The following is a 25,270-nucleotide window of genomic DNA, read 5'->3' on the forward strand; positions in this document are numbered from 1 at the left end:
CGCAAGCTCCGGAGTGATTTTGGCTCTATCAGAGCCAAAATCACTCCCACTGACATCACTAGTGATGTCAGTGGGCCGGCTTTTGACGGGAGGCGTTCCCTTGGGAACGCCCCCGTCAGGGAGGCATGCCCCCGGAACGCCTACCAAAGGGGGCGTGCTGTCAATCAACATTGACAGCACGCCCCCTTTGATCGGACACAACGAGCGAAGGACTTTCCTTCGCTCGTCGCGTCTGGCGCATGCGCACGACGGAGCTCTCTCTGTCGTGCGCATGCTCAGTCCATAACATCGACCCACTTGCGAGTGGACAGCCGCTCGCGAGTGGGTCTGAATCAGGCCCAATGTTAGCAGATGGTGCGTATGCTGCCCGGGGTGTCTTCTGGTGCAGATGGAGGAGAACCACTCAGACTGGTATGCAGGATCTCCGGACTTGGGTTGCTCGGGGCTGACTGTGGAGTATGTGATACGTCTATTGAAAGACTGTATCCTATACTTTCACCTGTCAGCCTTTCACTTCCCTGTCTTGGGAGGGGAACCGCCGGACGCGACCATTTGCGATCTGATCCGGCTCCCCCCTCTGTATTCAGAGACTCACCTGTCTTCCTGTCGTCGCGTGTGGCCGGATCCCTCCTCCTTCTGTCAGCGCTCTGTGCCTCTTGCTCCGCTGTTGTGGGTGCCCGTCTGCGATGTGCTGGTAATCTTCTCCTTACTCGTCACTGGTGTTCCTTGATCATGTGTGTGTTCCCGGTCATGTGGCGCGGCCGCGCTTCAGTTTCAGATTCCAGTGTGTATTCCCGGTCACGTGTTTTTGGTAGCGCTTGGTCTCTAATCGTAGTATCCTTCAGTGGATGTTCAAAACTGGGTCTCAATGTTGGGTTTATTTTGGCTCCAACGCGTTTCGACCTTATAAAGGTCTTCCTCTGGGAGTAGTGGTGTGGTTATGATCGGATTGAGCATAAATGTCCTGATGGTGCCCGCCTCCATCTCTGATTGGTTTCTTTCTGTCTTCATTTGATTGGTCAGGCATTCAGTCAATCATTTAAGTTCGTCTGTATTTGATTACATGCTGATTGAAGTCTCTAGTTCCCTGTGCGGGACGTTATTCAATTCTTATTATATAGTTGTACATATAAAGTGTACATAATGCTGCCTAAATAAAGTGGAGAGATGTTCCATACACTTCCCATTTAGTTCCTTAAAAGAACATGTCAAATCCTGGGTAAAATCGGTGTATAAATGTCAGACATAAATCTCTACCCTTCAGTGCCGTTTGTGCATTTTTTTGTGTAACATAGCTCTCCCTTATAATACTCTATTTTGACATGTTTTCTGTGGTTATAGACTGTACTGAGAGCATCCTATTTGGATGGGAAATCCATGCGGTGAATAGCTGTACATGGACTTAGTGTATATGTTAGCCACATATAATGGACCTTACCTCATTGTCCACATTGAGACCTTTGGGTATTAGGGTATCCATAGTAATAATGGCTCTCAATTCTTCTTTGTTTATGTGTTTAATGTGGTCTCCCCCCCTCCAGTTTGGTGGCACTAGTCTTAATGCTGCAAATTTTAGTCCCATGGGATCAGAGTCATGGAATTGTTTAAAGTGTGTAGAAATAGGGTGTTCTTCACATCCCGCCCTTATGTTCCGTATGTGTTCCCCTAATCTCTGTTTTAAAGGGCGAATGGTGCGGCCAACATACTGCTTGTTACATGGGCACTCTATTATATATATGACTCCCTTGGTGTGACAAGTCATATTGTCCCTAATTTTCCATACAAATTTGTTTGACGTAGAAGTGACGGTGTGAATTGGTTTAGTACTTCTGTTATTTGTTCTAGTGCACGCCACACATTGACCACAAAAGTAAAACCCTCCCTTTTTCCCTTCCTTCTTGGTGATCCATATCTCAGTAAGTGTTGTTTGTGTTTGTTTCATGGGAGCTATGTGGTTTCTGGCTATCCTTGCTTTTAGGTCAGGTGCTTTTCTAAACACTATCTTGGGGGCCTCTGGAAGTGTCTCTGCTAATGTTTCATCCTGCAATAATATGGGCCAGTGCTTCTTAACGATTTGTTTCACACGAGGGGCTTGACAGTTGTAATCTGTAACAAAGTATATATTTTTGTTTCTGTTTTCGGAGTCTTCTACTGTCCTATTTTTATCCTTGTATTGCAACAAAGATTCTCTGACTACCTTCCTAAATTTATCAATGTGTGTGTGTGAGAGGGAAAGGGGGTTGGGGAGGCTCACCCAGCGAGAACTGTCCTGTGCTCCCGATGGCCAAACAGTGAGAAAGAAGCATGGAGACTGGGTTAAGATAAAATAAGTGGGTTTTGAGAGCCTGTTTGAAGTTTTGTACTGAGGTGAAGAATCTGATAGAGGGAAGGAGAGAGTTCCAGAGGTAGTGAACAGTGGGAAATATCTTGGAGGGGCGAGAGAGAGGAAGTAATCAGTTGGCAGGAGAGGCAGCATGCATTGCAGAGCAAAGTGGGTGTCAGGAGTGTGCAGGGAGATGAAATCAGAGATATAAATAGGATAGGAATGGGTGAAGGCTTCATAAATAGGAGTAAGTAGTTTGAATTGGGTTCTGAAGGGGAAGGGGAGCCAGTGTAGGGCTTGTAGGAGACGGGAGTAAAAATGTTGTACTTAAATCTTGTGGGAGAGCAATCAAAACTAAACATAAGGAATTCTCAACAACAAACCAGCATTAACATCTGACAAAGGGTAAGTGACTCCAGTTAATTATTAACTGTGCAATAATTAACTCCAGTTAATTATTAAAGTGCATTTTAATTTTTAGGTTTAGTTCCTTTCTAACACAACACACATGCATAATGTCTGGCTTCTTATGGGAGAAGTTATGTTAATTTTAGTATATTTTTTTTCACCAGTTAAAGATTCTCCTCATGGAATAAACATAATGGAAGATAAAATTTGTATAGAATTGAGGAAAGATAAGATTGCTGGTTTTCTGCTGGGTGTTTGTGCTGATGACAGCCTTGTTGCTGGGTAAATGTGTGTGTCAGATCATGGGATTATCCTATCTGATTGTTAGAAGGAGGAGCTAGGTTGGGTCAATTTAAGGGCTGCCAGAGCTCAGCTCAGTCTCTTTGCAGTGGATCTTCTCAAGCTGAGTATCTGTGTTTACTGTGCTCACCTGTGCATATCTGCTTTCAGTTTTGTTTTCTTTCCATCTTTCCCTCTGTTTATTCCCTCATGTCCCAGCCTTGTCGCTCTGCCCCCCCATCCAGCTGGCTGGCTAAGTTTGCGTGCCCGCTACGCGCGGCTCCCTCCCGTGTTCCATCCCCCATTATACCGGCAGCTCTCCTCATGTGTCCCCGGGCGTATCCATCATTCCCCCCGGCAGTCCCCCAGCGGCCGCTGGGTCTGTCTCATCAGGCACAGCTTCTCCCTCTCAGGGCCCGCTTGCCATCAGCCCGGCTCCCCCCGCACCCCTCCCTTCTTCTCCTATCCAGGCGGGGAGTCGGGCGGCTGCGCAGTCCCCTTTTCCTCGGAGCGGCACCCCCGTGCTCCTCGCTCACGCATCCCCCACTGCCATCATGTCCACACTGCCGCCAGCATGTCTGGCCACGTCCATCCCTCCTCCCCCGGCCCATCACCCTCTCCCATCTATGGCTGCGGGGGCCGCGCGCGTCAGTCACCCGGTGCCTGTCGCTACCTCCTGAGCCCTCAGTCACATGATGGCACCTTCTGCCTGGCCTTATGCTGAGGCAGGTGCCGCGTCTGCTTCCCCACACACCTCGTCCCCTGCTTCGCGGTTCACCGGTGGTCACGCCGACCTGGCTCATGCGGCGGGTCCGGCGGCCATCTTGCAGCAGGCGCCCATTTTAGGTGCATGCTCCCCATATTTTGCTGGCACTGCCAATCAGGTGCCCAGCAGTTTAACACCTCTCATAATAACACCAGGATGGCTCCCCGCACAGAGTGTGGGGGTGCCATTTAGTTATGTGTCGCAGGCTTCATTCCAATTTGCGACATCCTACATCTCAGATCCTGCAGCTTTGCAGCATCCTCAATTTCATTACCCCTACCAGCCACCTTGGCAATTTTACCCCCCCTGCCCCCGTAGCACCACCTCTTCAGCCCCCTCTTCCCCCTCCCATCCCACACACATTGCCCTTACCCTTTTCTGTGTCCAGGCCCAATCAGTCATCTTCCACTCAGGCCCCACACACTCCCCCTCCTAGTTTTGCCCCGGCACCCACAAATGCACCTGCTTTTTTGGCCACGTTGCCAGTACCTCACCCGTCTTCATCAGTTTTAGGTCCCAAGGTTACGAGCGGTCGAGTCGGAGTTGTGTCAGTGGTGCCTTCGTTGCCAGATCCGGGACAAGATGAGTCGACCCTGGTGATCGAGACATTAGCAGCGTCAAGAGAAAAAGCTGGCGAGGTGGATCCAGTGCCATCCGGTTCTGGTGAGTATGAAACGGCAATGTCTTCTTCTGATTCTTCTTCTTCCTCATCACACTCTTCTGGTTCCCCGGCACGCCCACGAAAGATTGTTAGAATGGTTGCGCTGCGTTTGGCAAAAAAAAAAGTCAATTAGTGTTGCTAAGAAGGATGATGAGACAGGGGCTAAGGCGCAGGAAACAGGTGCAGACACAGTCCACTGTGCGAATACTGCGGTACTAAGCGGCTTGCGTAAAAGTGTTAGGGGCAGGATTCGTAGAGGTAAATTCGTGGACCTTTTCTCGCTCACTGATGAAATGAAAAAAGGTTTCACACAGGCGAAGAAGATGGGAGGCATTGGTGAAGATGCCTTTTGCAGCTTTAACACATGGTTGAAGGGCATGCTCATGTTCGCGACATGTTACTTGGAGACCAGGGCGGAAGAGCATGTAAACATTATCAGATATCTATTTTTGGTGCTAGACATGTTTGTTCGGTCTCGTAGTATGGTGTGGCGCGAATATGCCTCGCAATTCAGGAAAAAACATGAGGGTGCTCTCGTCATTCTGTTTGGGGTTTAAGTTAAAGACATAGAGGTATGGCGGGAAGTATCTCAGCAATGTCGGCCTCCCTTGTATGGGTGCCTCCTCGTAACAACTATGCGACCAACAGACAAGGGACGGCAGGAGGGGGGAGAGGTAAATGTTTTGCATATAACGACTCCAAATGTACGAGGGGGTCTAGCTGTCGCTTTTGCCACTCCTGTCGTCTCTGCGGGGGTGAGCGCCCCGCCAAGAATTATCAACGTGGAGCAGGAAATGTTTCCCAGGATAGAGGTGAAGGCCACAAGGGAATTGGTTAAAGCTAGTTCTCCAGTATGTTTGGCTTCTCTTACTAGATGGTTAAGGTTATATCCATGTAGGGAAGATGCTTTGTTTTTGTTAGAAGGTTTTTCAGTTGGTTTTTGTTTACCAATAGTCGGGCCATTGCTGATTAGGGCATCACAGAACTTGCGCTCCGCCAGGGAATTTCCGGGCGAGTTGAGGGATAAAGTCGATGCGGAGGTTTTGCAGGGGAGGATGGAGGGTCCCTTTCCCTGTCCTCCTTTATATAACCTTTGTATATCAAGGTGGTAAGGTATATTGAAGCAGTAAACCAATGTAGATCTTATGCTTCTTTCAGGATGTAAGCAGCAATGGTACTTATTGCTAAGTAGGTAAAAATAATTTAAGCAGACATAATGCACTGCAACTTGCCTTTTTGTATAGACAGGTATACTTTTAGCTATTTTAGTTAAATGAGCAGTCTCTCACGGATCGCAGTTGCTAAAATATGCTAATGCTCTCCAAAGCACAGCCAAGCATATGGACGCCCACTGCTGCCTTCTCATATCCATATGAAGACGTGCAACATCAGTAACATCAATGTATATCGGGGAGCCATGCATATTCTGCAAGTCTGACCAGACGCAAACATTGCTGCTCTCCTGACGTGCAGAGAGCTCTCATGCTGCACCGGATATTGCAATAAATAATTTATGCACGCCCACAAAATGGCGTTTAAGCGGTCAGACACCCCTGTGTTCTTCTAACCCCCACAAGTTACCACCCACAAAAGCTGACTACCTGTCACTCTCTTTGCGAGTGGTTTCTAAGTATGGACGTAATAGCAATGCAATCTCTGCTTGTGCGACTTTCACACATGCACATCTGCATGCGCAAAAGTTGCAACGGCTTTGCGTAAATCTCTGAATCAGGCCCATAGTTTATGGACTTTCCCCTTTTAACAAAAAATATTTGAAAGTACTGCTGGGCTAAAACTAGAGCACATTGTGGAGTAATGTTTTTTTGTCAATTGCGGTTGTGTGTGGGTAATATAGGGCACTTCGATATAACTATGGGCTATGCAGAGTTGTAGGTACACAGGTTGTAGGTACCTGTTTGCAGACAGATCTTCTGCACCACGGATAGAGATGGTGGAAGTGCGTACTGATAAGGATGCTATGAAACCTAGCCTGACCAGCTGATCGGAGGGAGGATATCACCAGAGCCCCGATCTCCGGTCCCTGGATTCAGATAAGTTTTTTTTTTTTTTACTTTTTTTTTTTTTTGCATTGTATCAGCGTGTGGTCTGTTTAGACCACACAGCTGATCACTGGGGCTGGCTCCGAGCTCTTCTCTGCCTGTTAGAGCGGAGCAGGAGTCCGGTAACCGGAGGAGACCCTCCAGGTGGCGTTATTATCACAGGGCTTCCCCTGGTATTTTTTCACAATTTATTTTTAGTAACTTGCAGACAGATTGCAATTCCCATTACAATTATGGGAAATGCGATCTGCTAACTAAAAATAAGTGATAATTATGGCTTGGAGTAGAATTTTACGAATTCTACTCCAATTACCCTAACTTTAGGTGAAACTAAAATAATGTGAAAAGGGTGTGAAAACACCCCTTTTCACTTTATTTTAGTAAAATTAATGTTAATAAATAGAGCCCTTTAAGAGGCATATTTATTAACAGCATTTTGTGGAAAATCTTCAGAAGACAGATATTTTTGAAGATCCACGCAAGAATTAAGTATCCTCCAAATTTCTGTGGGGGCTGCTAATTTTTTAAATATAGCAAGCTCCAATAAACTATGTTTTCTGGAGCTTGGGCCCAATAGTTAACACTGGGCGGGATGAGCTAACCATGCGGTGTACATCCCGCCAGTCACCACAAAGATACTAATCACATATATACAAACATATGCTATTACCGAGGATGTCTCCGCTGGTCTCCTCCCCCTCCTTGTCCCGGGAGCTTCCTGCTGTTGACCTCTGCAGGATGTCCTGGGCTCCTCCTCCTTTTCCCTGGACTGGGAAGAAGAGAAGAAGAAGGCGGGGGACCCAGAAGGAGCACGCAGGAGGCTGAGGTGAAGGGGGGCGGCAGTGAGAGGTGCTGGGCGGCTGCGGGGCGGCAAGGCAGCGGTGGGGAGTGGGATGCGGTAAGAAGCCCATAGGCTTCTATAGGGTAACCCCAGAAAAACCTGGCGTTACCCTCCACATCGAAAATCGGGCGGCTGGGACTTAGTACATATGAAAATGTGGTAAAAATCCTGAAAACAGGGTTCTACCGTATTTTTCCTTTGGTACATCCCGGCCACTATCTTTAGATGGCATCAACCACTGTAGCCTATAAGCTAAATTTAGCAAATTTGTCTGCAGAGGGATCCATTAAGTACTGTACTGCTTGCACATACATAGTCCAATGACCATGCATGCATGCATGTCAGAATGCTGGGTCTGAACCTGGAATTCAGGTGATAACTTTACTTTTTGCACTTGGCAGGGACAGGCTCATTCCTATTCATTACCCCTTTAATTTCTTATTGACACAATATTTGGTAATCTGATATATCAGGGCTAAATCGCAAATAAAAATAAATATACCCATTTGGCATTAGATCCTCTTCTTAGAACTCTTCAGACGTGGCGAGAACTTAAGGGTATCTCTGTAGGTAGACAGGAATTAAAAATTTCCGCATTTGCGGATGATATTTTTATATAGGTAATCCTGAACAATCTTTGCCCCTTCTACTACGTAAATTGGAACATTTTGGTCTAGTATCTGGTCTATATATAAATATGACTAAGTCAGTGGCTATGTCATTTAAAAGTTCTGCTAGATCTCCTGGGTGGGCCTCTCAATATCCCTTACAATGGTCTAAACAATATATACCATACTTAGGAATATTGTTACCACGCAATATCTACGATCTTTATAGACTGAATATTACAAGAGCGATAAATAGATTGAGTGCGGATATTAGGGGGTGGGAACGTCTTCCTTTATCATTTTTGGGAAGAGCTAACTTATTAAAGATGGTGGCTATCCCCCGTTTAATGTATCCTTTGCAGTCTCTCCCTGTTCTCTTAACAAAAGTTGACACACTTTAAATTAATATGTTGATACGTCAATTTATTTGGAAGGGTGGCAGAGATAGAATAGCCCTACGAAAACTTTGCCAGCCTAGGAGCAACGGGGGTATAAATTTTCCAGATATAACTGTATATAATCAGGCGGCACTTTTGCGACATTTACGCGATTGGTTGCATCAGTCCTCCATATATACTAATGTTCAAGTGGAACAAAGTTTCCTACTAGAAAGTGATCTAATAAGTTTTCTTCATCAACATGAACAAGAGATATCTGAGATATATAAATCAAATCCGCTACTATGGACAACTCGAAAGATATGGCACATCTTACGACATTAGGCTGGATTAAATGCTTATTACACTGTTCATCTCCCGTTGATCCGTAATCCTAATTTCCTTGATGGCATGGCTGCTCACCATTTTACACTATGGCGTCTGGCGGGTATAACCAATATGAAACCTCTGGTTCCAATTGTGGAAAACCGTATGCTCACATACACGGAAGTCTCAAATAATTTCCCAATGATAAACCCTTATCCATTGACATTTTTGCAAATGCGTTCCTATCTTACACACGTTCTACAATATTTTTCCAGTAAGGATTGGGACAATTCGTTGGACACTTTTCTATCATATCAGGTACCACACCGTAGAGCTATCTCAGTCCATTATAATTTTTTCAGAGATATAATTGATCACACCACAATTTCTGGAGGTGTGGCTAAATGGCTAACTCATTTCCCAAATCTGATGATTCCAAGGCTAGAAAAGGCATTGGAGTTCTCTAGAAGAACTTTTCCAGCCAATATGTATACTGAACTCTTTATAAATGTTTATCATAATGTCTATCTGTCCCCCATTAGACGGTTCAAAATGGGATCATCTAATAATCATTTATGTCCACGTTGCCAACAGGAGGAAGCGGACAATTTTCATTGTCTATGGGCGTGCCCAATAGTAAAGAATTTTTGGCATCAGATAAGAAGATATGCAGAGAAACATTTAATAAATTATGTCCCGTTTACTCCTGAGTGGGCGATATTGGGGGTTTTCGACCCAGAACAGCGTATGACCTCAGATAGCAAGAAATTACTGTTGATTATGAGTGCAGCAGGCAGGAAAACTATACTGCAGGGTTGGTTGGATAGCTCGCCTCCCCAATGGTCCCTGGGCCTGTTTCAGAGCCGGACGCTATTTGTGGACGCTCGTTCAGAAAAAGGGTCTGGCTATTTAAATTGAGCGCTCGCTCTTTGTGGTCTGTTGACGCCTCTATGTCTGAGCGAGCGAACGAAACATGCGCTCGCTATTTTGTAAAGACGCCCCTTGGCCGCTCGCATCATACGTCATCTCCGCTATTTATTTGATTAATCGGGAACATCGAAAGGCGTATGAACTGCTCGCTATTCTTGTGGTAGCATTTTCCTACCGCAATCATGCGAACAGTTCAGGCTAAAAGACAACCAAGTGACGTGGTTGATGACGCTGCTTTGTTAATTATGCACACCCTTAAAACGCCCGTTTTGACCGTTTGGCACGCCTGCGTTCGGATCTCCACTCCCCGTTTTCAAGCACCTTCCCCTGTTACCACCCACAAACGCCTCATTCTGTCACTCAAATTAGCAGGCATTCGCTATTTTACAAGCACACAATTTCCGACCGCACTGACTGGTTGGCGCATGCGCATTACAACCCATACGCATGCGCAGATGAGCGAACATCGCTCTGAGCGAACGAGCGGCCGCTTACGAGCGGCTCTGAATCAGGCCCTCTGTTCATGACAAAATAATTTCATTTTTAAAATGGATTGGGTAGAGACCATGGGCCTGATTCTGACCCGCTCGCGAGCGCTGGATGCTCGCAAGCGGGTCGATGGTGCCAAATTGCGCATGCGCACGACGGAGGGAGCTCCGTCGTGCGCATGCGCGAGACCCGAATAACGACGGCCAAGCCGTCATTATGGGTCTCACACCAAAGTGGGCGCGCTGTCGATGGTGAGTGACAGCACGCCCCCTTTGGTGGGCGTGCCAGGGGCGTGGCTGCCAGACGGAGGCGTTCCCATGGGAACGCCTACCGTCTGAGTCCGGCCCCACTTACATCAGTAGTAATGTCAGTGGGAGTGATTTTGGCTCTGATAGAGCCAAAATCACTCCAGGGCTTGCGGCAGCGAGACCCTACCGCAGGGTCTCGTCAAAAAGCCCGATGGTCGCGATGGTCTTGACCATTGCGACCATCATCATGGACGCTCGCTATAGCTGTGGGTGGTAACCCACAGCTTTGCGAGCGTCCATGAGGCCGCTCCAAGTTGAGGGAGGAGGGCCCTGATTCAGAGCGAGCACTCTGGTCAGAGCGTTCGGCTCTGAATCAGGCCCCATGGTACAAAAAGAAAAAAAGATGGAACGTTTCTTTTCATTATGGGAAACATACATAGACACACTTCCAGTTACCACAAGGAAACAAATACACCATAGTTTGAAAAATACCACATGGTATCTCACAAGACTAGCGGTAGATGATCCTCCTATTAATATTATTTAGAAAAAAAAAAAAGATTGGGTTTGCTCTCTCTCCGGATCAATAATTTTGTAATGGTTTATTATAATAGAAATACAAATGTAAAGGATTAAACTGAAGACTTGTTTATAGATTTGAAAGATATATTTTAAAATATGCAATTGTAAATCATACAAATTTAATTATTTTGGTATTATATTTGATAAGTACGATTTTATGTTGTATGGTACAAAAATATGTCTCATATTATGAATACATATTGTCTCAATATAAATTTATTGAAAAAAATAAAAAATAAAATAAATAAATATACTCCTATGGGTTAAATTAACTTAACAGGGATTTTCAAAACTCCTGCGTTTTTGGCAATTTCGGACACATGGGCAATAATATTAAATACAAAACATGCCTGGCTTTGTATTTAACACTATTGCCCCATTAAATCTAGCAGTCAAAACCACCTAAGATGCAACAACTTGGATAAACAGTCTTTCAGCTCTAATGGTGCATACACACACAACGATATTAGTAACCAATGATTTTAGTGAATGAATTTTGTTCAGATTTTCCCTTGAAAAAGTGAATGAAAATCGTTCACTAAAAATTGTTGGTTACTAAAATAATGAACGATTTAAAAACGATGAACGATTTTTTAATCACCATGCAGTGAATGGAAATCGTTCATCGTTTATCGTTCATTCTGCACAGCATGAACGATTTTCTGAACTAAAATTATTTGTTGGACAGTCAAAATGGACGATGAACTACAAACTACAAATGTGAACGCGCATGAACGATTATTGTTCATCGTTCAGCTTAAAAAGATGAACGATTTTTACAAACGATTTAACAATAACGATGTCGTTATTGTCAAATCGTTCAAGAAATCGTTATGTCTATACGCACCTTAACTGTTAGTTGTTTTGGCACATGCCTTCTCACTGCATCTGTCCCTCCATAATGCTTCCTGTCAACGTTTGCTAGCACATCTTCTCCTGAGTGCCTGCAAGGAAGTATAGAATTATAGGTTATGGGTGCCTGCACACTGGCGGGGTTACACGTATGTCATACAGTGTACACTATATATTGTTTGTAAGTGAGTTGCACTCCCATTTCCTTATACCATTGACACATCGGTGGGCACTATATATATGTGTCTTTATTTTTTGGTTTGCCTGTGCTGGAAACTCCTCTATCTTCCACAAACTTATTCAGTTGGCTACCATACTTATTTGTCAGATCAAATGCTGCAGACAATTTGGGATTAAAGGGATTTATCTCCTCCACGTCAATGTCAACACTCAAAGGTTGTTTTCTTGAGTCTAGATCATTGCTATACAGGAGCAAATCCACCCAATGTTGCTGCTATACATATAATAGTTATGATGACAGCTGCCTAAACAGGTTGTTTTAGAAGGCGAGGTATCTGGGTTTCGTATGTGGTAAATTACGTAAGCTGGGGAGTAATGTTTACTTAAGGCTGTTGTATTATTGAATGCAGCAAGTTTCTAAAGAGAATGATTGAAGTCAATAAATGTACAGCATATGTTATTTATACAAATTACCATTTGTAACTGGTAATATTTCTTGTCTTTATACAGTACACATACTAAAGGTTAAATACACAAAAAAGACGATAATTAAGCACTAAAAGAAAATTAATAATTCCAACTGTGACAGGGACAGCATACTTTCACATGAAGTTAATATGGAGCAGCAGGTTTGTGCAGAGATGGAGCAATAAACAGCATGGTAATGAGATCCAGTCTAGGTTTTCCTGGGATCACTTGTAAGTCACAAGCAAGGCTAATTAGCAGCACCTGTTATCTGTCTTTAAAGTAGTGTCAGTGCAAATCCACAATGATCCTGACTGTGAATTAGTTGGCCAGGTTATAGGCCCGAGGGTGACTAGTGTTAGGGATCCTGGACCTGAGGGTCCATTAAAAGAACTGTGCCGCTGTATTGAAGATTCTGTGTACCTGCTGTAACATCTTGTCTGTGAACACTGCACTGACCTTTATATCTGCCTTGGTGAGAAAATAAACCTCTGTTGGATTTACTCCAGTCTATGTGATTCTTGTCACATTTAGTGCCCAAAAAGGGGCCTTACTGGATACTACTGCGCAGCAACTTGGTGAGTCTGAGTTGTTCACAGTGATAATCTGTCCATGTGAATATGCAAATTGTGCACTGTCACGGCCAGGGTATTTCAGCATGGCGCTAGGCGGGTGTTACCTGTGAGGTCGTTGTGGCGCGGGCTGTCTGGTGGCGGAGCTGGTGTCTGGCGGGGAGCTTTGGCTGCGCGCGTTGTTGTGCGGCCCTGTTGTCACTCTGCGCTGGTGAGGCCTGGCGGCGTCTCCGTTCCGTTTGGCATGGGCGCCGCCATCTTGCCTTCTGGCCATGTGATGAGGCTGGCCAATCCTGGTGAGTCACATGTTCCCTCCGGCCAGTAACAGCACGGCATAGGGTATTTAGGAAGGGTCAGTGCCTTCCTTCTTTGCCAGTGCAACGTGTATCTCAGCCTAGCTGAGAGGGAGTTCTCTGTGCTTTCCTGTTCCTGTGAATTCGCTGTCTGCCAGTCTGCCTGTCAGCTCCTAGTTCCCACTGGAATACCCCGCTACCTCCATCACCCTTGCCCATACCTGAGTGCCTGAGCCTGCTGACATCCTGCGCTTCAGTTCACTATCTGCAAACCTGGCTTGATTATTTTCAGTTCACTACCTGCAAACCTGGCTTGATTATTTTCAGTTTCACTACCTGCACACCTGGACAGCTCTAATTATTTCTACCTGGACATTAACCCTTTTGCTCCCACCACAGAACTCTTGTGCACATTTATATTTTCCTGGACTTTTATTTACTGCCACATTATATGTCTACTCAAGCACTTATTAAAAATCCTAGTTTTATTTTCAAATCTGCTTCTGTGATCACTCCTGCTACCACCCCGGGTCCACAAGCAACCCAGAACATAACAGTTTGCACTGGCCCCATGGAGCCGGCCACGGATCAGGAGTCAGGAGTGGATTTGGTCAGGTGCATTTCTGGTCGTTTAGAAAATCTGGAAAACATGCAGCATCAGATGGCTAAATTTCTGCAAGAGATGTCCAAGCGACAGGATAGTTTGCAAACCCTTTTCTACCCCTGAAGTACCAGCATCTACATCCGCATCAGCGTCTGGGAATACAGGAGGCAGATCATCTCCCCGCTTACGTTTTCCTTTACCAAATAAATTTGACGGCAATTCTAAACTCTGCCGAGGTTTCCAAAATCAGTGTGACATACATTTTACCCTGCAGCCTGACAACTTTCTAACTGCAAGAACTAAAGTGGCTTATATAGTCTCTCTGTTATCCGGCCAGGCCTTGGAATGGGCTTCCCCACTCTGGGAGCGCTCAGATCCGCTGCTGGATAATTACGCAGGCTTTGTGTCATACTTCAGGAGGATTTTCGATGAACCTGGGCGTACTGTATCAGCATCATCAAACATCATGACACTGAGACAAGGGGACCGTCCTGTCAGTCAATATGCCGTGCAATTTCAAATTTTAGCATCAGAGCTCAAATGGAATGAGGAAGCCCTCACCTCAACCTTCTGCCATGGGTTGTCAGACCGACTAAAGGATGATCTAGTCACTCGAGAGCTTCCTACTAATCTGAATGACATGATTTCGTTGTGTATCAAAGTTGACCTACGCTTCAGGGAACGTCAGGCTGAAAAAAACAGAACTGACCGGCAAAGGTCATTTACCCCCTCCATTTCTACCTGTCCCATTCCTTCCCCTACTGAAGAGGAGCCTATGCAGGTGAATCATACACACCTCTCTAAAGAAGAACGTCAGAGAAGAATGCAAAAGAACCTCTGTCTGTACTGCGGAGAGTCCGGTCACCTGCTGATCTCCTGCCCCCGTAAACCGGGAAATGCCAAATCCTAACTGACCCTGGAGACATCAAGTTAGGAGTTATGAACCCGTCTCCAAAAATTAAAGATTTCACGATTACCCTAGCCTTGGATCTTAAACCCAAACCTGTCTTTGCTACTGCTCTACTCGACTCGGGAGCAGCCGGAAATTTCATAACGTCTAGTTTCATAGATAAATTTCAGATTCCTTGTTTGTCTCTCAACCAGGCCATCTCTCTGACCTCTATAGACGGACGCCCTCTAACTAACGGGATAGTCACCAAAGAGACTCAACCAGTATTGGTCCGAATTGGGGCACTTCATTCTGAGTCCTTAAAATTCCTGGTGATATCAGAGGCCTCTCAAGAAATTGTTCTTGGTCTACCCTGGTTACGTCTACATAATCCCAGGATTGATTGGAGTTCTATGCAGATTCTGTCATGGGGTATGGACTGTCAGAAATCCTGTCTTCCAAAAATTCGACCTGTGAGAAAGACAGTTCCATTAGTTTCTTCTGCCATTCCCAAGGAATATCAGATGTTCGCCGACGTTTTCACTGAACAACAAGCAAATATCTTACCCCCTCATAGGGAATGGGACTGTCCAATTGAATTGATACCTGATAAGATACCACCTCGTGGTCGTACCTATCCGCTGTCCTTGCCTGAGACTCAAGCCATGACCGAATACATCCGGGACAACCTGGCAAAGGGGTTCATTCGCCCCTCTGCTTCACCTGCCGGAGCTGGGTTTTTCTTCGTTGGCAAGAAGGACGGTGGTCTAAGACCATGTATCGATTATCGAGGCCTTAATGACATTACTGTAAAGAATCGATACCCTCTTCCCCTGATTACTGAGTTGTTTGATAGGGTCAAGGGCTCTGTCATTTTTTCGAAATTAGATCTAAGAGGGGCTTACAACCTCATTCGTATCCGAGCTGGCGATGAATGGAAGACCGCTTTTAATACCAGAGATGGACATTTAGAGTATTTAGTAATGCCTTTTGGATTGTGTAACGCCCCTGCTGTCTTTCAAAGTTTCGTTAATGAGATTTTCCGGGATCTGTTATATGTTTCGGTTGTTGTCTATCTGGATGACATACTGATTTTTTCACCCTCTGTGGCTAAACATCAAGAACATGTTAAAGAAGTTTTGACCCGTTTGAGAGAAAACCACCTTTACTGCAAACTGGAGAAGTGCGTCTTTGGAGTGCCCAGTGTACCTTTTCTCGGCTATGTAATATCTGGCTCCAGTTTAGAAATGGACCCCAAGAAGGTACAGGCAATTCTGGATTGGACCCGACCTCAGACACTGAAGGCCATCCAGAGATTGTTGGGCTTCGCAAATTATTATAGACGCTTCATTAAGGGATTTTCTACACTGCTGGCTCCCATTACAGCCTTGACCCGCAAAGGTGCTAATCCTGCCCAATGGTCACCTGAGGCAGAGTCTGCCTTTCATCTTCTAAAACAGGCCTTTATCTCAGCACCAGTTCTTCGACAACCCGATCTGGACAGGCCTTTTTTGTTGGAAGTAGACGCATCATCTGAAGCTGTGGGAGCAGTCTTGTCTCAACGTTATGAGGACAACCGAGTCCATCCGTGTGGGTTCTTTTCTAAAAAATTCTCTCCTGCCGAAAGGAACTACGCCATAGGTGAGCAAGAACTACTAGCTGTAAAGTTGGCGTTGAAGGAATGGAGATATTTGCTAGAAGGCGCCAAGTTTCCATTTACTGTATTTACGGACCATAGAAATCTCCTATTTCTCAAAAACCTCCAATGTGTGAGTCCTCGTTTGGCCCGCTGGGCAATATTCTTTGCCAGGTTTCAGTTCACCCTGACCTTCCGGTCTGGAGCACTTAATCAGAAGGCTGATGCCCTATCGAGATCTCTCCTCTGTGATGATCAATCTGAAAATCAAAGCAATACCCCTGTCTTGGAATCAAGAGTTTTCGCCGCATTACAACTTCAGCCTCCTACGGGAAAATCATTTGTGGCCCTGGAATTAAGGAAGCAGCTTCTCACCTGGGCACATTCCTCTCGCTTCGCAGGGCACTCAGGCACTCGGAAGACCTTTGGAGTTCCTGAAAAGACACTATTGGTGGCCTTCTATGAAGGCAGATATAATGGAGTTTATCTCTTCCTGCTCCTCCTGTGCCCAGCATAAATCATCACGACAAGCTCCAGCTGGGGAATTGCTTCCATTACCTACTCCATCACGTCCATGGACACATCTCTCCATGGATTTCGTCACAGACCTGCCAGTCTCTCAAGATTTCAACACTATGTGGGTTGTAATAGACCGATTTTCTAAGATGGTCCACTATATACCGTTGAAGAAGTTACCTTCTGCCCCTGACCTGGCACAGTTGTTTGTCCAACACATATTTCGTCTACATGGCCTTCCTGCTGAAATTGTCTCTGACCGTGGTGTGCAGTTTACTGCAAAATTCTGGAGGGCTTTGTGTTCTGTTCTTCAAGTGAAGTTAAACTTTTCCACGGACTACCATCCGCAAAGCAACGGCTCCACCGAGAGAGTTAATCAAGATCTAGAGACTTTCCTAAGAATTTTTATGTCATCTTCCCAGGACAATTGGGCTGCCTTGCTGCCGTGGGCTGAGTTTGCACATAATGCTTCCTACCACTCGTCTACTAACCAAACGCCATTTCTGGTTGTATATGGCCTTCATCCTCGTGTTCCCGAATTCCGAAGCCTGCCCGTTTTCGATGTTCTGGCCGTGGAGGACACGGTGCGGAATTTTGCTGCCATCTGGACTCAAGTACGGTCTGATTTGTTGAAGGCATCCTCTCGCTATAAGACCCAGGCCGATAAGAAGCGTAGAATAGTTCCACGCATGCAAGTAGGAAACCAAGTCTGGTTGTCTACTCGGAACCTTCGTTTAAGAGTTCCGTCTATGAAATTCGCACCCCGCTTTATCGGTCCCTTCACCATAACAGAAGTCATTAATCCAGTGGCCTATCGTTTACAGTTACCCCCATACCTAAAAATTCCCAATTCCTTCCATGTTTCCTTATTAAAGCCCCTAGTCCTGAATAAGTTCCATAATGCTCTACCTGCTTCTCCTCGAGTCCAGACGGAGAGAGGAGTTGAGATTGAAGTCGCCCAGATCTTGGACTCTCGTCTGCGCAGAGGTCATCTTCAGTATTTGTTGGACTGGAAAGGTTACGGTCCAGAGGAACGTTGCTGGACCGATGCTCGTGATGTCCACGCTCCCACGCTCATCAGGAGATTCCATTCTGCCCATCTGGAGAAGCCTGGTGAGTGTCCTGAGGCCACCCCAAAAGGGGGGGGTACTGTCACGGCCAGGGTATTTCAGCATGGTGCTAGGCGGGTGTTACCTGTGAGGTCGTTGTGGCACGGGCTGTCTGGTGGCGGAGCTGGTGTCTGGCGGGGAGCTTTGGCTGCGCGCGTTGTTGTGCGGCCCTGTTGTCACTCTGCGCTGGTGAGGCCTGGCGGCGTCTCCGTTCCGTTTGGCATGGGCGCCGCCATCTTGCCTTCTGGCCATGTGATGAGGCTGGCCAATCCTGGTGAGTCACATGTTCCCTCCGGCCAGTAACAGCACGGCATGGGGTATTTAGGAAGGGTCAGTGCCTTCCTTCTTTGCCAGTGCAACGTGTATCTCAGCCTAGCTGAGAGGGAGTTCTCTGTGCTTTCCTGTTCCTGTGAATTCGCTGTCTGCCAGTCTGCCTGTCAGCTCCTAGTTCCCACTGGAATACCCCGCTACTCCATCACCCTTGCCCATACCTGAGTGCCTGAACCTGCTGACATCCTGCGCTTCAGTTCACTATCTGCAAACCTGGCTTAATTATTTTCAGTTCACTACCTGCAAACTTGGCTTGATTATTTTCAGTTTCACTACCTGCACACCTGGACAGCTCTAATTATTTCTACCTGGACATTAACCCTTTTGCTCCCACCACAGAACTCTTGTGCACATTTATATTTTCCTGGACTTTTATTTACTGCCACATTATATGTCTACTCAAGCACTTATTAAAAATCCTAGTTTTATTTTCAAATCTGCTTCTGTGATCGCTCCTGCTACCACCCCAGGTCCACAAGCAACCCAGAACATAACATGCACAATATAAAACTGCTTAATGCCTGTGTATGGGGCTGGGAGCCTAGTGGATTTAGTGCAGTTTTAAGGGAAGCCAGCTGATATAGATTGCTGGGAATCTAGCTTGCAAGAGAGAGTTAATTAAGCCTGCTATATTTATCCACAAAGTAGAAAAGCAGTGTAATATGGAGGAAGTGGTGAAAGTGTTAGCTGAATTGGCTGCAGGGCAGCAAACTCAGATACAGTTACTACATGCTGAATGACACGAAATAAGAAAAGCTGGGCTGGAGCGGAAGGTGTTACAAAAGCTTACACCAACAGATGATATGGAGTCATTTTTGTGCACCTTTGAACGCACTGCTGTTTGCTTTAAATGGCCAGAGGAGGAGTGGGCTCCCAGATTAGCTCCCTGTCTCACAGGGGACACACAAAGAGCATATGTTGATTTAACAGTGTCTGAGGCCAGCTCCTATCCTCATCTGAAAGAGGCAATACTCAACAGGGTTGGGGTGACTGGCCCCAGTAAAGTCCAGGAGTTTCATGAGTGGTGGTTGAACCTGTCTCAACCTCCTAGAGTACAATTGGTAAAACTAGCCAGACTGAGTAAAGCCTGGTTGCAGTCGGATAAAAATTCTGCACAGCGTGTGGTGAAAATAGTTGCTCTTGACCAGGGGTCATCAACCTTTTACACAGTGTGGGCCACATTAAAAAATTCAATGAAGCCTGAGGGCCTCTAAGCTATATGCCACACAGTAGCACAATCTTGATTCACCCAATTCACATTATACCACATAGTTGTGTCCCTTATTCATGACACACAGCAGTGCCCCTTTCACACAATGCCCACATTTGTACCTCTATACACAATGCCCACAGTAGTATTGCCCCTTACACATAATGCCCACAGCAGTAGTGCCCCTAATGCAATGCCTCTTATGCAGTGACCCCAGTAGTAGTAGTGCCCCATTTGCTGTGCCCCCAGTAGTGGTAGTGCAGTGCCCCTTATGCAGTTCCCACAGTGGTAATGCCTCTTATGTAGTGCCCCCAGTAGTGGTAGTGTCCCTTTTTCAGTGCCCCCAGTAGTGCTGCCAATTATGCAGTGCCCACAGTGGTAATGCCTCTTATGCAGTGTCCCCAGTAGTGGTAGTGCCTCTTATGTAGTGCCTCCAGGAGTGGTGCCCCTTATGCAGTGCCCCCTATGCAATGCCCCCATTAGTGGTGTCCCAGTATTAATGCCCCAGTACTAGTGCCCCTGAATAGAAATGCCCCCTAGCAGTAGTGCCCCTAATAGTAATACCCCCTAGTAATAGTGCCCCTAATAGTAATACCCCCTAGTAATAGTGCCCCTAATAGAAATGCCCCCTAGTATTAGTGCCCCTAATAGTAATGCCCCCTAGTAGTAGTGCCCCCAATAGTAATACCCCTATTACTAGGGGTATTACTAGGGGTATTACTATTGGGGGCACTACTACTAGGGGGCATAACTATTACCTTATGCAGTGCCTCCAGGAGTGGTGCCCCTTATGCAGTGCCCCCTATGCAATGCCCCCATTAGTGGCGCCCCAGTAGTAATGTCCCCAGTAGTAATGCCCCAGTACTAGTGCCCCCTAATAGAAATGTCCCCTAGCAGAAGTGCCCCTAGTAGTAATACCCCCTAGTAATAGTGTCCCTAATAGTAATGCCCCCTAGTAGTAGTGCCCCTAATAGAAATGCCCCCTAATAGTAGTGCCCCTAATAGTAATACCCCCTAGTAGTAGTGAAGCCGCTTAAAAAAAAAAATACTGCTACTTACCTTAACCCCGCTCCCGCATCTGATGCCTCCGGTCCGCCCGGCTGCTCTTCTGTCTGTACTATGGGAGAGATGTCATGATATCTCTCCCATAGAGAGAGCCAGAAGAATGGGCTCAGGAGTGAGCTCCAGCCTCCGGTTGGCGGTGCAAGTAGGGAGCCGGGCGCCTGCTGGAAACAAAATCTCAGCGGGCGCCCGGCAAATGGAGCCTGTTGGCTGGCGGCGGGGAACAGCTCCCCCCGGTCGGCGGACCATCTGACAGAGCTCCGCGGGCCACGGGTTGAAGACCCCTGGTCTAGACCATGCCATACAGGCATTAGACCGAGTTGTACAACAATGGGCTCTACAAGCTGACCCCCAAACAATTGGTTAGCGGTGGTAATTGAGCGGGGGTTCCAGCCAGTACCCAAGCTTAGAACCCAGGTCTCAGTTGTTAAAATGAACAACCTTCACTAGAAAGTGGGCAGAATGCGGGAGAAGTGCATACCCTTCCGGGGGTGCGGGGTGTTACCCGAAAACTCCATTTGAACTCTCTCCCTTTCTACAATTGTTTGTTAGACTCACATTGAAGAGTGAGTCTAAATCAACAAGCCTATGGCTCTTTTACATTTCAATATGTAACAATGATGTTGACAAAGTTGGACATATTATTTTTATTTTGTGCTAGATTAAGACCATGTAGTAGTATACAGTTAAATTGACCATTTATTTAAATCTATTAAAAATCATTAAATGCAATAGAGTGATGCACAATTCAAATGGATGCTATGTAGTTATGTTCTACACTTTTACTAACTACTATATCAGCACTCCACATTTAAAAAATAGTAGTAGAAAATGACTACAATACAACTATTATATGATGAAAGTACAGAAACATTTGTAAACAAGCCTATTTAACAGAATATGGTGTGAAATTGCATAGCAGTTCCATCTCCATCACAGAAATTTTTTATAATATTCTGAGAGTTCTCCACTTTTATAGAATACCCCAAATGAGCACAGAGAGTAGGGAGAGGAGAGAATTCACGGAAGTTTAAAGCAGAAAAATCAAAATACAAGAGGAACAAGGAAAGAAAGGGACAGAAGGCCAACAAATAGCAAGAGTGTGAAAGGCAGCCAAATGAATCCACGGCCTCAGCAGGGCTTCCAGAGAGATTCCTTTCAACCCAGAGAGAATACAGTTTTTCACAGGATCACCTAGCAACTCTCCCATGGTCATGCCTATGGAGTAAAGGGAGAGGAGATGAAGTGCAGGACCCTAAACAGGTTAGATTGTGTTAACTCCTAAGCTACCAGAATGACCGTTGAAACAACATACGATTCCAACTAATTCAAATAAAGATTTATTTTTAAATCTATACATTTAAAAATGAATACAGTGTATGAAAACAGAAAATAAACTTTTTTTGTTTTACTTTTATGAAAATATTTTCTAAAAGTGACAATTTTTTCAAGGAACTCTTAATATAAGCTTCTGTTCTTCCCTCATGGTTGTAGTTTATATTTTCCACATTATACAGTACTCAGTGCCTCTGATTGCTTTTCTTGATGGTCATAATCCAAGAGTTCTCTTTTCAGTTCTATCCCAGTAAAATGGTGATAAACATGTGTCCCCTAGGTCCGCTGATAAAGTTTGATGATGTTTTCGTCATGCAGCCGTGCCCATAAATCTTTCTCCAATAGATAATCATGGTTTATGAAGAAAGCTACTTCAGTCTTCTCATTGTCATAATAATAAGTTGAATAGTTTTTGAAATTGTGAGTCATAAAACCATATGCGCTAACCTTTAAAATAAGAAAATAGATGTTAAAGGGGCATATTTTTATATTGCAGGATGCTGTATGGCATACTTGCCAACTCTCCCTGATTGTCAATGAGACTCCCTGAAATAGTAGCAATCTCCCTGACTCCCTTAAGAGTCTAGCAATCTCACTGATTTCACCTTACCCCCATAATGAAGCTGTTATATACAAAAAACATACAGAGATATATACATTCATATGTGATCATTAGTGTCATTAAACTGCATTGGCTATAAGGCACAATGATCCCTATGGCTACATGCATTTTCTGAAAAGTATCAGTTTGTTTTCATCACCAAGTAGATCTTACTAACTGCCTTGGGGCTCATTTACATTTGTATGTAAATCAATTTTATGACACGCCTCTCAGATGTAGCAGTACACGTCCACTTTAACGCCACGCTCATAGGTAGTGCTTTCACATTCTCCCTGAAATTATGTTTTAAAAGTAGGTAAGTATGTTGTACAGTATGATTGGGATATGTCCCAGTTTTTTAGAATAGTTTTCTTACTACTTTAAAGCATACTTACCAACTCTCCCTCATTGTCAGACTCCCTGAAATAGTAGCAATCTCCATGACTCCCTGAAGACTCTAGCAATCTTCCTGATTGCACCTTACCCCCCATTATGAAAATGTTGTATATAAAAAATATACATTTAGAAATGGGATCATTAGTATAATTTCCCTGCATTGGTTATAATGCACAATGATCCCTATGGCTGCATGCATTTTCTGAAAAGTATCAGTGTGTCTTCATCATCAAATAAATCTTCCTAACTGCTTTGAGGCTCATTTACATTTGGATGTCAGTTATATGGCTCGCCTCTCAGATGTAGCAGTACACATCCACTTAAACGCATAGGGTTAAAAATGTAGAATCACAATGGTGTGCCCCCCCTCCCAAAGCATAATCAGCCCTGACCTCTGAGCCCATTATGTTACAGGAAAATCAGGGTTAAAAGTAGGGGTGTGCACCGGCCACTTTTCGTGTTTTGTGTTTTGGTTTTGGATCTGGATCTTTCTTCGTGTTTTGGATCTGGATTGGTTTTGCCAAAACCACCCTTCCGTGTTTTGGGTTCTGGGTTTTGTGTTTTGGATCTGTATTTTTTTTAAAAAAAGCATAAAAACAGCTAAAATCACAGAATTTGTTGGTTTCTCTGCTCCTATGCTATTATTAACCTCAATAACCTTAATTTCCACTCATTTCCAGTCTATTCTGAACACCTCACACCTCACAATAGTGTTTTCATGTCCAAAAGGTTGCACCGAGGTAGCTGGATGACTATGCTAAGCGACACGAGTGGGCGGCACAAACACGTGACCCATCTAGGAGTGACACTGCAGTGGCAGACAGGATGGCAGTTAGAAAAACTAGGCCCCAAACAGTACATAATGCAAAGAAAAAAAAGAAGTGCAAGATGGAATTGTCCTTGGGCCCTCCCACCCACCCTTATGTTGTATAAACAGGACATGCACACTTTAACAAATCAATCATTTCAGCGCCAGGGTCTGCCACACAACTGTGGCTGAAATGATTGGTTCGTTTGGGCCCCCACAAAACAAGCTGGCAATTAATGTGTCCCTGCACAAACTGGCTCTACGGAGGCAAGATGTCATCCTCATCCTCCTCATCCACCGATTCCTCACCCTCTTCAGTGTGTACATCCTCATCCTCACAAAGTATTAACTCGTCCCCACTTGAATCCACCACCACAGGTCCCTCTGTACCTTCTGGAGGCTGGTCTCCCTGGAAGAGCTGATAATTCATTTTGATGAACATCATCTTCTCCACATTCTGTGGAAGCAACCTCCTACGCCTTTCGCTGACAAGGTTCCCGGCTGCACTAAACACTCTTTCGGAGTACACACTGGAGGGGGGGCAACTCAGGTAAAATAGAGCCAGCTTGTACAGGGGCCTCCAAATTGCCTCTTTTTCCTGCCAGTACAGGTATGGACTGTCTGACATGCCTACTTGGATGCTGTCACCGATGTAATCCTCCACCATTCTGTCAATGGTGACAGTATCATATGCAGTGACAGTAGACATGTCAGAAATTGTTGCCAGGTCCTTCAGTCCGGACCAGATGTCCAAACTTGGTCCTGCCTGCCCTGCATCACCGCCAGCGGGTTGCTTAGGATACCTAAGTTTTTTCCTGGCAGCCCCAGTTGCGGGAGAAAATGAAGAAGGAGCCGTTGACGTGTCACGTTCCACTTCAGCTGACAGTGTGTTCACCAGCAGGTCTTTGCACCTCTGCAGGCTTGTGTCGGCCGGAAAGAGAGACACCACATAGGCTTTAAACCTAGGATCAAGCACGGTGGCCAAAATGTAGTGGTCTGATTTCAACAGATTGACCACCCTGGAATCCTGGCAAAGCGAATGAAGGGCTTCATCCACAAGTCCCACATGCCGAGCGGAATCGCTCCGTCTTAGCTCCTCCTTCACTTTCTCCAGCTGCTTCTGCAAAAGCCTGATGAGGGGAATGACCTGACTCAAGCTGGCTGTGTCTGAACTGACTTCACGTGTGGCAAGTTCGAAGGGCTGGAGAACCTTGCACAACACGGAAATCATTCTCCACTGTGCTTGAGTCAGGTGCATACCCCCTCCTTTGCCTATGTCATAGGTGGATGTATAGGCTTGTATGGCCTTTTGCTGCTCCTCCATCCTCTGAAGCATATAGAGGGTTGAGTTCCACCGCGTCACAACCTCTTGCTTCAGGTGATGGCGGGGTAGGTTCAAGAGTGTTTGCTGGCGCTCCAGTCTTCGGCACGCAGTCGCTGAATGGCGAAAGTGGCCAGAAATTTTTCGGGCCACCCAAAGCGTCTCCTGCACGCCCCTGTCGCTTTTCAGAAA

General features: G+C 45.5%; 1 protein-coding gene across 1 annotated transcript in view; it reads right to left on the reverse strand.

Moving 5' to 3' along the window:
- Positions 1-21,294: 21,294 nt before the first annotated feature.
- Positions 21,295-25,270, reverse strand: part of ST6GALNAC1 (ST6 N-acetylgalactosaminide alpha-2,6-sialyltransferase 1) — a 206,240-nt gene continuing 202,264 nt past the window's right edge. The window contains exon 9 of the mRNA XM_088458219.1: positions 21,295-22,399. Within this exon, the coding sequence (XP_088314345.1) occupies positions 22,229-22,399 (171 nt within the window). The 3' untranslated portion in view covers positions 21,295-22,228. The remainder of the gene's footprint in view (positions 22,400-25,270) is intronic.

This window comes from Taudactylus pleione, unplaced genomic scaffold (genome assembly GCF_031769625.1).
Source record: "Taudactylus pleione unplaced genomic scaffold, aTauple2 ptg000817l, whole genome shotgun sequence".
NCBI lineage: Eukaryota > Metazoa > Chordata > Amphibia > Anura > Myobatrachidae > Taudactylus > Taudactylus pleione.